A 14,773-nucleotide genomic window follows, 5' to 3' on the forward strand; every position below is an offset into this window, starting at 1 on the left:
ATGTACGTTAAGATAGATATTAACATGCAGTGGATGAAGAAAATGGCTTTATTAATCTAGACAAAACACAGAAAAAAAATTTGGTTATTGTAATACGCATACTACTAGCATGACTATAGCAGCACGCACTCCGGGAGGCGATATGCGATCGAAGAGCTCGTGTTATCTTATTATACCTAACATAATTCACGGTCAACATGGTGAACAAAATAAAAAATGTCTACGTGGAGTAAACAAAATCTCTGGGAAAAATCTCAACATTTTTATCGTCGCGAACTCTGCGCACCTGTACATCATATGTATGCATGCATGCATACAGGCAACCTTACGTGTATACAACATGTAATGGTCGCCATTTATAAGATATTACACGTTACACACGAATCCTAGATCACCCTCTATCTCTTCTTCTCTCCCTCTCTCTCTCTCTCTCTCTCTCTATCTTCACGGCGCTCCATGCTCTCTTCGACATGCTCAGCACAGCGGGTATTTGAGCTTGTGACTTACTTAGCTTATTTTTCATTCACTTAAGTGTTTCTATACCAAGTATCATCAAATAAAACATCGTGATAAATTCGCCATTCCTATATTCACCTCTATTTTTTTTTTTCTGAAATTTTGCATCGAATTATTTATCACTTTAATTGTGTTGCTCATGGGGATCTAAATGGTATGTTTCAAACTCCACGCTCTCACCCGTTCGCACATACACCGCCAACAGCCCCACCCCACCTTCATCCCCACCCGGGTACCCCACATACTTCCATACATGTCAGAAAATTAATGTTGCACAAACCTTAATTTTTCACAAACACGGTGCTAGAGTAATCTTTCCTTAACTTGGATACACCTTAAGAACTATTTTAACAACTCCTGTACATTGTTGCAACCATGCGCATTCTTGCTCGCGCAAGAGCACACCTACACACCCGCAATTTATTTGACACACAGATACACCGACAGTCACCCAGACACCCCCCCACCCCCCACACACACCCGGCAATTCGACAAATACTATAAAATCTTCATATAAATATTGCGTAAACCTTTACAAACACGGCATCAATGTAGTTTTTCCATATCCTGGATACACCAAAAGAATTATTTTATGCACATGATACACCCCAAAACACACCCCCTTATACATGCAAATAGTGGTAACATGTAGCCCACTTATGATAATTAATACTGCATGGTAAATTTAAAATACATTTATATTTAGTCTAAATCTTAATCTGTCAAAGACACACACTTCATTGGCGCTATGATGTTTGACGTGTCCATTTACAGTATGAAATTGCGGTATATGACTTAATGAAAAATGGGACGCTTTGTACGACATTTCGTGTATTGTAATTTTATTTTGCAACCATAATGATGATCTGAATTTATTTTTCCATGTGTGTATTTTGCTATTCTGTTGTATGTTTTAGTGTAGTGAATGTGTTGTGTTGGGTGGTGGGTGGGGGTGTGTGGGGGTGTATTTTTGTTTATGGGGGGGATGAGTATGGGTGTTTGGGACGTGTGCATAAGCATTTATAAACATAATAAATTTCCTAGCCTCTTAATCACAGGGTTGATGGGCTACAATAGCTATTCAAGACACAGTGTATTTAAGGGATAAACTGTGCATATGAGATATGGGTTCAAGTGGGGGAAATGTTCACTCCGTGAACAGAAATAAACATAAATTAAAATAGTTCTTCTTGTGCATCCATTATATGGAAAAACTACACTAGTGCCATGTTTGTGTTTGTGAAGAAAATCATGCTATATTGTTTGCAATACATGGTATGTAGATGTGCCTACCTCAAGAGGTGGTCCATAACAGTGTCGTAGCTAGGACCTTTTCGGGGGGGCAAGTTAAGTCTCAAGGGTGCAAACTTTGACGAAAATGGTCAAAAATAGGCTAAAAGTATAAAAAATGCCTACAAGTCTTCAATATTAGGGTGCGAGCGCGTGGTGTTTATATATGTTTGACAGATATACATGCATAACATTTGAATATGGACCTATAAAAAGGGTTTGGTAAACAAAATAATTGCATAATATTATTATATTAGTCACTGGTGATTGTGTGAGCTGAGGGTGAGGTGTGTGAGTGTTGGGTGAGGGTGTAAACAAGTGCACGGGTTAATAAAAATAGTTCTTGTGGTATATCCAGGATATGGAAAAACCACGCTAATGCCGTCCTTGTAAAATAGATTAATCCACCTTATTTAGAACGGGTCTAATGTGTATTTTGACTTTTACTGGTATAATTATTTTGGTTTTTAAAACACTTTAATAGGTTGCCTAAATCTGTCCGTGCTTTTGGTAGATCCTTCATGTAATTATTTCGTATAAGCTAAGCCTAACCTTAACCCTAAACCTAACCCTAAGCCTAATCCTAATCATGACCCTAATCCTAACCCTAATCCTAACCCTAAACTAATCCTAACCTTAACCCTAACCCTAACCCTAATTTCGTGTAAAATTACATGAAGGAATAACCGTGCTTTTGATTATCCTTTTAATTACAGTTATTTTTCTCTCATTTTTATGACGCGTTCTGTGTTTTTGTCTGTTGTATTGGTGGATTTTGATGCTAGGTCTTTATATGCCCCTTTACTTACTTACACCAGGATTCTTAATTTGCATGTATAAAATAGACCAGTGTTTCTTTCTTGGGTATATTTCTTATCACACCATTCTTGTGGGGTACAAAAATGTATGTGTATAGTATTAGTAGGCCTATGAACACTGCAAAAATTGTGTCTAGCATGGAGACATGTCTACAGAAGACATGTCTTAATTTAGCGTCTTTGTGCAAGTCACATATCATAACCACATATCTTGTGGTTAGTCATGACTTTATGCATATGAGTCATGTCTAGTTTAGAGACATAGGAAATTGTGATAAGACTCGAAACATTAGTGACTTGTTAGAAGTCATTCAATAATGTGTCTTTAATTAGGACATGAAGTAAGACATGTCCCATTCTGATCCTATAATTAAGACATGACTTAAGGCTAGCTACATACTTTGTTGATGTCTTATAGCTAGTCATGTCTTGGATAAGGACATAGCTCAAAGCCCTGTCTTTCCACAAGCCAAGTCTCCATGCAAGACATGACTTACATAAGGACATGGCTAAAAAGTGGCTTCAAAGTCGCGTCTTAAAATAGTGTCCCCAGGTAAGACACAATTTTTGCAGTGTACATGTCTATTGGTGAGGTGTGATGGTATGTTGTTTGGTGATGATGATGGTGAGAGTCAAAGTGTGATGGTAGTGTTGGTGATGTGAGTGTGTCTCCCGGGGTGTGTCTGGGGTTGGGTTGGGGATGTACCATCTATAGTTTGTGAGGAAAGATTTTTCACACAGACCCCCCCAATGAAGTACCTCTAAAAACAGCGCGTTTCGGGCTATATGGGGTCCTATTTTTGCTTTGTGAGACACATGATTTATACACCACAAATGAATTGTTCCCCAGCAGCTATTTCTGCAATTTACAGAGTATCCCACAAGAATGCTCGAACCGGAGCATTGGCTTCTATCTATACCTGTGTTTCATTGCAGGTCTGGCAAACTTTATAAAAAAGGGGAAACTAGTCAAGATAGTTTTCCCACTACTTCTCTCTGTCTATTTTATAGCAATTGTTTGTTTCTTGTATATTTTGTTGGAAAATAGGTAAATTTGAATTGAATTGATACCAATTCGGATATAGTGGCATAGACGAGGGGCTGTCACAGCAAATGCCCTGACCGCCCCACCCACCCCCATTCTCCGATGACCGGGATGATTTTGGTTCGATAAGAATAGCCATTTGTAGCTGAGCGTATAAACCAAATCGTGTAATGGGGAAAAGTTCAATGATGTATGATGGTGCTTTTCAACATCATTAGTTTATGTTGCTTTATTGAAGTAATAATATATTGTACGGTAACAGCTCGGCATATATTCCACTAATTAATAATTTTTCACGCTCATACAATCATGAATTGGATGAACCTGTTTGATAGCATAGAAAGCCTATAATCAAACAGCGTTGTTGGATTGTGATCAAATAATTCCATCCTATTTCCGACTCGCTTATGTATGGTAGCATCCTACTTCCAGTAAAATTTAATTTGTTTATTAGTTAAAATATATTTTAATTTAAAAGTTAAAACGTATCATTATGCAAGTTAAATATATTTTGTTTATTTTAGGCCAAAAAAACAACAACTACTGGAGTAAACATTTACACATCACACAACAAACGAGCTTAGTGAAAAACTACTGGAGAAAACATCACACATTTTTTAATACTTTTTTAATCTGCAGGTTGAAAGGGGATCATAAATATTCTTGAATATGAAGAAATATGATTTTTTTTTGTGTGTCGGAGAGACCCACTGTAAATTTCCATTCCAATTTGCAGCAAAAAGTTTTTGTTTTATTTCATTTGAAGACATGGATTATAACAAAAAAATAAAAATAAAAAACTGCATTTCGCATTTGACTTTTTTGACCTGCTACAGGAAACAAACATGGTTTTTTTTTTGCCTTACAAGTTGAAATATATTTGATTTACTGTGCAAGTTAGAATATTATATTTATTTCATTGTGAAAATGGAAATACATTTTAATTGTCTTGATTATATAAGGTGAAATACATTTGGTTTATTGTGCAAATTGAAATATATTTGATTTTTGTGCCAATTAGTTTATTGTGCTAGATAATAAATTTTGTTGTGCAATTAAGTTGAGAAGTATTAACGTGTGTTGAAATATATTTTAAGATGGAAATAAAGATTATGAAGATAAAGATAAAATGAAGTACTAGTATACGGTATTTGGTACATGTGCAATTTAATTTTTCTTTTGGTAATGGCATAATGCCAAGAAACCTCTGCCGTTGATTGGCTTTTTGGGGGATATTTGTCTCAAACTGTGATGTTTTATTTAAGTTTTAAATATTCTAAAATTGTATTTTTCATCATCTTCATCACTATCAATATTATCTTCATCTCTGCTATTTTCTATCCATCTTCGTCTCCATCTCCATCTTTATCTCAATCTCCCTCTTCATTTCCATCTTAATCTGCATTTTCATCTCCATCTTTATTTCCATTTTCATCTTCATCATCATCTCCATCTCCATATACTGATATTCATCTTCATCTCTGTCTTTATCTCCATCTCTATCTCCACCTTCATCTAAATTTCCATCCCCATCTACATATTTATCGTCATCTTAATCTACATCTTCCTCTTTCTCTTCGTCTCCATTTTCATGTTCTACATCTACATATTTATCTCCATCGCATCATCTTCATCATCTCCATCTTCATCCATCGTCGTCATCATCATCATCTCCATCTCCATCTTCACATCTGTCTTCAGCTCCATCTTCACATCTGTCTTCATATCTGTCTTCATCTCCATATCTGTCTTCACTTCCATCTTCACATCTGTCTTCACCTCTGTCTTCATCTCCATCTTCGTCATCATCATCATCTTCATCTACATCTTCACCTCTATCTTCATCTCTATCTCCATCTTTATGTAAATCTACATCTGCATATTTATTTTCACCTTAATATTCCTCTTCCTTTTCGTCTCCATTTTCGTGTTCATCTTCTCAATCTTCTACATCTTCATCCACATCTTTAACTCCATCTCATCATCTCCATCTTCATCTGTCTTAATTTCCATCTTCATCTCTATCTTCATCTTACCCCATCTTCGTCGAAATCTACATCTACATATTTATATCTTCATCTTAATCTACAACTTCGTCTTCCTCTTTGTCTCCATTTCCATCTTCATCTTGTCAATCTACATCTCCATCTACATATTTATCTCCATCGCATCATCTTCATCATCTCCACCTTCATCTTCATCTCCATCTACGTTTTCATCATCATCTCCATCTTCACCTCTGTCTTCATCTCCATCTTCACCTCTGTCTTCATCTCCATCTTCACCTCTGTCTTCATCTCCATCTTCACCTCTGTCTTCGTCTCCATCTTCACCTCTGTCTTCATCTCCATCTTCACCTCTGTCTTCATCTCCATCTTTATCTCTATCTCCATCTTCATGTAAATCTACATCTGCATATTTATTTTCACCTTAAACTTCCTCTTCCTTTTCGTCTCCATTTTCATGTTTATCTTCTCAATCTACATCTCCATCCACATCTTTCGCTCCATCTCGTCATCTTCATCAACTCCACCTTCATCTTCATCTCCATCTACGTTTTCATCATCATCTCCATCTCCATCTTCACCTCTGTCTTCATCTCCATCTTCATCTCTATCTCTATCTTTATCTCTATCTCCATCTTCATGTAAATCTACATCTGCATATATCTTCATCTTAATCTACAGCTTCCTCTTCGTCTCCATTTCCATTTTCATCTTCTCAATCTCCATCTACATCTTTATCTCCATCGCATCATCTTCATCATCTCCATCTTCATCTCCATCTTCGTCTTTATCATCATCTCCATCTCCATCTTCACCTCTGTCTTCATCTCCATCTTCATCTCTATCTTTATCTCTATCTCCATCTTCATGTAAATCTACATCTGCATATATCTTCATCTTAATTTACACCTTCCTCTTCGTCTCCATTTCCATTTTCATCTTCTCAATCTCCATCTACATCTTTATCTCCATCGCATCATCTTCATCATCTCCATCTTCGTCTTTATCATCATCTCCATCTCCATCTTCACCTCTGTCTTTATCTCCATCTTCACCTCTATCTTTATCTCTATCTCCATCTTCATGTAAATCTACATCTGCATATATCTTCATCTTAATCTACACCTTCCTCTTCGTCTCCATTTCCATTTTCATCTTCTCAATCTCCATCTCCATCTTTATCTCCATCGCATCATCTTCATCATCTCCATCTTCGTCTTTATCATCATCTCCATCTCCATCTTCACCTCTGTCTTTATCTCCATCTTCACCTCTATCTTTATCTCTATCTCCATCTTCATGTAAATCTACATCTGCATATATCTTCATCTTAATCTACAGCTTCCTCTTCGTCTCCATTTCCATTTTCATCTTCTCAATCTCCATCTACATCTTTATCTCCATCGCATCATCTTCATCATCTCCATCTTCATCTCCATCTTCGTCTTTATCATCATCTCCATCTCCATCTTCACCTCTGTCTTCATCTCCATCTTCATCTCTATCTCTATCTCTATCTCTATCTCCATCTTCATGTAAATCTACATCTGCATATTTATCTTCATCTTAATCTACACCTTCCTCTTCGTCTCCATTTCCATTTTCATCTTCTCAATCTCCATCTACATCTTTATCTCCATCGCATCATCTTCATCATCTCCATCTTCATCATTATCTTCATCTTCGTCTTCATCTCCATCTACATCTACATCTCTATCTTAATCTCTATCTCCATCTAAATCTATATCTCGATCTACATCTACATCTTCCTCTTCATATATCCATCTTCATCTTTTCATCTTCATCTTCTTCATCTGCATCTTCATCTTTTCAATTTTTTTCAGACGAAATGAATATGTGTTCCTTTCAAATTAGGCTTGATACTTGTAGGCTAAATTATATGTTTAGTGATCCACAGCTTCATCCACACTTCTCTTCAAAAGTTCAGATTTTTATACCACCAGAAAGCTCTGGCTGTATAATTGTGTGCAAAATCTTTCTTACAGATTAATCGTTTGGTAAAAATATCGTTACATTTGTATTTATGCTCCCATAATCATGCATTTATATTTCGCAAACGAAAAATCGGAATCAACTGATATTTTGGGAATATGTTTGTTTTCGTGGATATCTATAGGCTACTGGAATAAACCATAAAAAGAACATATCAGAATCACAAAATACTCCTTTAAGCCTTTAGTACCTACATATAAATTTTCTTTCCAGTGCTGGAAATATTTCCTTTGGCTTGTTCCCTTTATTTCTAAAATGTCTACTTAATTTTTTTTTAAATGCTCCTTCCTTTTACCATAAGAAAAAGTATTTCTTTCCTCATGGTCCAAAATAATGAGCATTTTACAATTCACTCTGACTGACTAGAAGCTTTATTCCTGATGATATGGCATACGTTTGTCATTTCTTCCCATCAGAATGATCATATCACAATTAACTTTGCAGTTTGAAAATAGGATAGGCGGTAATTCTCATTTATTTACCTTCCATCTTCCTAAATTAAAAACACCACCTAAGTAATATTTGTGTTCGGTCATTCATTCATTTACCTATGCTATCACTTGCCTTGGTTTTAGACTTAAATGTCGACTTTAATTAGGGTATTATCCACGAGTCAGTCCTGAGCAAAATTAATTAGACAATTTTCCTGTACATTTATGGCCCCAGGGATATGGCATGTCGTCCCTAATGAGCTGTCTAAATTAACTCATTATTGTTTCCCAGATACAAAACCATTTAACGCTGCAACGATTGTTAATGATGTATATTTGAATTAAATAAAGCCATGGAAGACAATAATGTATGTGTATATTATGTAGGCCTATGTCGTTTAGTGAGGGGTTGATGTTGAGCTATGTTGTATGGTGCTGGTGATGGTGGGAGTGATGGTGTATAGATGGTAGTGTTGGTGTTGTGAGTGGGGGTGTGTCTGGGCTGGGGTTGGGTTGGGGATGTTAGTGTACACGTGGGATGGGGATGGGTTGTTTGAGCCTGGTGTTTTGTGTAAATATGTGGGGGGGGGTGGGGTTGGGGTGTGCGGGTTCGGTGTATAGGGGTGTGGGGGAGGTGTGTTTGGCGAATGGTGGTAGTATTATGTGACCAGCATAATCTGCAGCAAGTGCACTGATATAACACTCATCACGAGATATCTTGCACAATATGCATTCATCATTGTTTCTTGCAGTGTTCCTCTGATGTCTACATGAAGAGTGTGAGTTTTAGGTAATACTTGGTAAATATCAAATTCTCTCTATTCTTAGTGTTATTTGGGGAAAGGGCTCAAAGGAGATAAGAAGTTGTAGATTGTAAATAAGAGGAGGAGAGAATGAGATCGACTGATTAATAATTATTTCAAATGAGAGAAGCATAACATTTAGGCCTACACGAAGTATGACAGATTTAATAATTCTAAGCTAAATTGTATAAATACCGTTGGGACTTTTATACAAGAATTAGGGTATTTCAGATGTGAGTTGTAAGCTTTACGTTTAAGTAAAGAAAACGTAATGTTGTTTGAGCTTTATAGTTGTGTCTTTTGTATGCTATTGTTATTTTTAAATGGAATGAACTTCAATGAAGCATCTTGCATGCAGGTTCTTTCTCCACGACCTCACAGAGAGCAAAACAACTAACCTTATTGGGACTTAATTTTTATTTTCAAAAGGCATTTTCCTAAAACTGATGTTATTGATATGTCAGATGTTGTGAAACAAATAGAAACACAAACAAGCATTGTTCAAGTATACCCAGAGACAGCTTGGTCTAGTATTTATAGATATACTTATAATTTTACCTGAATTTACTTAATGCATTCTAAGTTCTACATATGCCTGTAATTCGTGTAAAATATGCTACCTAACCACACAGCGAGTCATATTAAGCTGTGAGTGTCTCTCATTCTCAACATGATGTTATTGAATAAGTGAAAACTGACATGGTTGATCACCCTGCCGCTGATATAAGGCAATCCATCGTATACACCTGAATGCAAAACCATCCTTAATCCATGGAGCTACCTGCTTTTATATTCATTTTTGTCTTCTTTATATTCTTTAAAAACAAAAACGGTTATATCAGCTGACTACCATTTCACTCCAATGCTAGAAGACGCTGAGCTGCAATGAAAGATGCGCAAATTCAAAATGATAACATGTAATCACTTTGAATTAAAAAGGGGTAGTTAATAATCAGTAGCAAGTAGATCTTTTGGATTTAATCTGGTGAAAAAACAGACATAATTATGACAGGATGACAACAAAGTCAGCACAATTGATATGTGTAGACATGCACATGCACACATGCATCATGACCTACCGTACAATTGCTGCAATGTTCACCTGCCCACATTGAATATTTCCTTTTACAGTCGTATCTTTCCAGGTAGGATGCATGTTTACTGGCTCTTTCTTTTAGATCTTTGTCTAAATTCATTATTTTTGTTAAGCACTCAGTACAATTAGTCTGGTTATGTAAACAACTTGAAGTTAATTGATTTGTTTGTAGAGTGGTGGAATCAGTTAAATCTAAAATGACTGTATCATCCAATTTTCGCCAATTACAAAAATTTAGATGTAATTCATTAAATTTCGTTCTATTTGGTTGGTTACATATATGAACAATACAATCCTCGTTAAATACGAGACACTCGGATGTTTTTGTGTTAGCTGCGGGTGTAGAAGCATCTATTGATCTTCTACCCCTAGATATCTCTGCTGTATAACACTGTGTGGATGCATTGGATTTGTAATCCATAAAGGGGTCCCCCATGACCAGGTAGTAGTTCTGTCTGTAGGTCGTGAGTAAAGGTAAAAGTAAGAATAATAATACAGAGACAATGGAGACCTTCCATCTGTGTATGCAATGGCTCCAGGGTTTCTCTCCGGGCGTACATATAAACGGTCCATCGTCATATCGCATAGTCATATTTTAGACATATAGAATGATGACTCGTTGTGTCGTGGGGTTTACACATTTGCAATTTTTATGTGTATTTTAATCTTGTAAGTATTATCGCCGACAACTAATTGTGGTAGTGATCAGGATTAGGATAGCCTTTTCTGCTGCTACACCTTTTTTACCCAACTTTGAGACGATTGACTCAAAATATCTGGGTAAATATTTTGGATGATATCGGAAAAGATGAACAAGCTTTGCAGTGGTTTTTCTCAAGACCACTGACGATTTATAGGAAGCTGATAGTTGATTTTGCGATGATAAATCACGGATGAGACATCCTTTGAAGGTAGGGCAATGACAGCAATCTCTCTCCACGCGCACCATGGCAGTAGATGCCTAACCATCTCACACATAACACATAACTCCAATCACCGCACAAATATATCCAACAAAGGAACAAAGATAAATCCTCCAAGAAACGTTGAATTACTCCACTGTATTTTCCTGATAGAATTTCCTGATATTTGGTGGCAATATCGGTTCTAACATGGTGCTAGAAATCCGTCAAACTGCCCTGTACAAAATGCCTATAATACAGTCGCCATCTTGGACATTTTAAGCATACCAGTCACAGAGCGCATGCTCCTCGCGTATTTTAATTGAAGGCGCTCCGCTATACGACCCGGCGAAAAACGTGCAAGCCACCGCATTTTAGTCGCTGTGCTACAATTTAAAGGTGAAAGACGGGCAGATGATTCTAAACATATAAATCGCATTACTTTTTAATCTTGTGTCATGTATGTACGGGGCACTATGCGCTTGCAGCTATATTAACACACAATAGTGTCAAATTCATATCAAAATCGATCACAAATTGGTCATATTATATGATATTAAATATTGAGCAACGCATATATATATATATATAAATATAAAAAAAAAAAGACATTGTTAATATGGGTTTGATTAATACATAAAATATTAGGCGGGAAGGAAATCACGCACGTCTGCACCAGAAATTCTACATAATATCAGCGGGAAGTTATTTATTTCAATCTATGCATGCACTTAGTATTTGAGGTCATTATTTGCCAGGATAGAGAGGGTCGAGTCTTATCTTATATGACTGTTTAACGGGCCAACGTTTCACGTAACTAACACGAGGCTACATATTGGACTTGCCGCTTGCCGACGCAAAATCAGCTTATATATGCGTTAGTCCATTAGCCATTTCACTGCCGTAACACTCTTTACATAAATTGATTATTTTGTTAACGGTACATGCGTGGTGCTTTTCACTTGCGGCATGGAACTTCCGTAACTGGGGAAGACAAAAACGGACTGACTAGTAAATAGTGATAACATAGATGGAATAAGGCAATTATTGATAGATCAATGGCTACCAATATATCTGAGGATTCGTATGTGGATTATTTTTGTCCACAGCCATGTCCTGAATAAGCAAACACAGGGTTAACCGATATATAAAAGCAGACTTGTGGTATTTTCTGATTTGACGTAGAACAACCCGAATGAGGCATTACGTATAGGGAAAGATGGGACGCCGCTATAATGACAAAATGGGTAAATCAGTGTTACTTATTTCAGCAATGTGTGGGTACTAATGAGCATGTACACATTCGGTTTCAATTAAGGCACTGATGAATAAAGATACGTGAGATGAAAAAAGAGTGGGAAAATGTGGAAAGAAATCATACGGCTTAAAGCTTGGCTTGGATTTTTGTTTAAAGTGCTCTACTAAGAATGCCTGAACTCAAAAATATGAACAAAAACACATATACATCAACACGAAACAAGTATACGCACCTGCATATATATACCTTATGCACAAGTTATGCGCACCCCTTGTGTGCGTACAGACATATATGTTCCACGCACACATACACCCCCACACACCCCATCCACTCCCCTACTCACCCAACAAACATATATACTCTTAGAATTGGTCATGGGCCACACTGAACATAAAGTGTATTGTATTTATTAAATACCAGTGGTATAGTCATGTCTATGACTATCTATAACTAAATACAGCGTGTCGGGATATGGAAAGACTACACTACTAACGAAATTGTGCGTGAGGTGCACGAGTGTTTGCAAGATTGTTTTGATGGTATACCCAGGATATGGAAAGACTACACTACTAACGAAATTGTGGGTGAGGTGCACGAGTGTTTGCAAGATTGTTTTGATGGTATACCCAGGATATGGAAAGACTACACTACTAACGAAATTGTGGGTGAGGTGCACGAGTGTTTGCAAGATTGTTTTGATGGTATACCCAGGATATGGAAAGACTACACTACTAACGAAATTGTGGGTGAGGTGCACGAGTGTTTGCAAGATTGCTTTGATGGTGTACCCAGGATATGGAAAGACTACACTACTAACGAAATTGTGGGTGAGGTGCACGAGTGTTTGCAAGATTGTTTTGATGGTATACCCAGGATATGGAAAGACTACACTACTAACGAAATTGTGCGTGAGGTGCACGAGTGTTTGCAAGATTATTTTGATGGTATACCCAGGATATGGAAAGACTACACTACTAACGAAATTGTGCGTGAGGTGCACGAGTGTTTGCAAGATTATTTTGATGGTGTACCCAGGATATGGAAAGACTACACTACTAACGAAATTGTGGGTGAGGTGCACGAGTGTTTGCAAGATTGTTTTGATGGTGTACCCAGGATATGGAAAGACTACACTACTAACGAAATTGTGCGTGAGGTGCACGAGTGTTTGCAAGATTGTTTTGATGGTACCCAGGATATAGAAAGACTACACTACTAACGAAATTGTGCGTGAGGTGCACGAGTGTTTGCAAGATTATTTTGATGGTATACCCAGGATATGGAAAGACTACACTACTAACGAAATTGTGCGTGAGGTGCACGAGTGTTTGCAAGATTATTTTGATGGTGTACCCAGGATATGGAAAGACTACACTACTAACGAAATTGTGCGTGAGGTGCACGAGTGTTTGCAAGATTATTTTGATGGTGTACCCAGGATATGGAAAGACTACACTACTAACGAAATTGTGCGTGAGGTGCACGAGTGTTTGCAAGATTGTTTTGATGGTGTACCCAGGATATGGAAAGACTACACTACTAACGAAATTGTGCGTGAGGTGCACGAGTGTTTGCAAGATTGTTTTGATGGTACCCAGGATATAGAAAGACTACACTACTAACGAAATTGTGCGTGAGGTGCAAGAGTGTTTGCAAGATTGTTTTGATGGTGTACCCAGGATATTGAAAGACTACACTACTAACGAAATTGTGCGTGAGGTGCACGAGTGTTTGCAAGATTATTTTGATGGTGTACCCAGGATATGGAAAGACTACACTACTAACGAAATTGTGGGTGAGGTGCACGAGTGTTTGCAAGATTGTTTTGATGGTGTACCCAGGATATAGAAAGACTACACTACTAACGAAATTGTGCGTGAGGTGCACGAGTGTTTGCAAGATTGTTTTGATGGTGTACCCAGGATATGGAAAGACTACACTACTAACGAAATTGTGGGTGAGGTGCACGAGTGTTTGCAAGATTATTTTGATGGTGTACCCAGGATATGGAAAGACTACACTACTAACGAAATTGTGCGTGAGGTGCACGAGTGTTTGCAAGATTGTTTTGATGGTACCCAGGATATAGAAAGACTACACTACTAACGAAATTGTGCGTGAGGTGCACGAGTGTTTGCAAGATTGTTTTGATGGTGTACCCAGGATATGGAAAGACTACACTACTAACGAAATTGTGCGTGAGGTGCACGAATATTTGCAAGATTGTTTTGATGGTGTATACCCAGGATATGGAAAGACTACACTACTAACGAAATTGTGCGTGAGGTGCACGAATGTTTGCCAGATTGTTTTGATGGTGTACCCAGGATATGGAAAGACTACACTACTAACGAAATTGTGCGTGAGGTGCACGAATGTTTGCAAGATTGTTTTGATGGTGTACCCAGGATATGGAAAGACTACACTACTAACGAAATTGTGGGTGAGGTGCACGAGTGTTTGCAAGATTGTTTTGATGGTGTACCCAGGATATGGAAAGACTACACTACTAACGAAATTGTGCGTGAGGTGCACGAGTGTTTGCAAGATTGTTTTGATGGTGTACCCAGGATATGGAAAGACTACACTACTAAC

At 37.4% G+C, this 14,773-nt stretch overlaps 1 protein-coding gene across 1 annotated transcript in view; it reads right to left on the reverse strand.

Annotated features, from left to right (window-relative positions):
* LOC140154868 (uncharacterized) overlaps positions 1-11,278 on the reverse strand; it is a 159,123-nt gene extending 147,845 nt beyond the window's left edge. The window contains exon 1 of the mRNA XM_072177517.1: positions 10,002-11,278. Within this exon, the coding sequence (XP_072033618.1) occupies positions 10,002-10,610 (609 nt within the window). The 5' untranslated portion in view covers positions 10,611-11,278. The remainder of the gene's footprint in view (positions 1-10,001) is intronic.
* Between the last annotated feature and the right edge of the window lie 3,495 nt (positions 11,279-14,773).

Source organism: Amphiura filiformis, chromosome 6 (assembly GCF_039555335.1).
Source record: "Amphiura filiformis chromosome 6, Afil_fr2py, whole genome shotgun sequence".
Lineage (NCBI taxonomy): Eukaryota > Metazoa > Echinodermata > Ophiuroidea > Amphilepidida > Amphiuridae > Amphiura > Amphiura filiformis.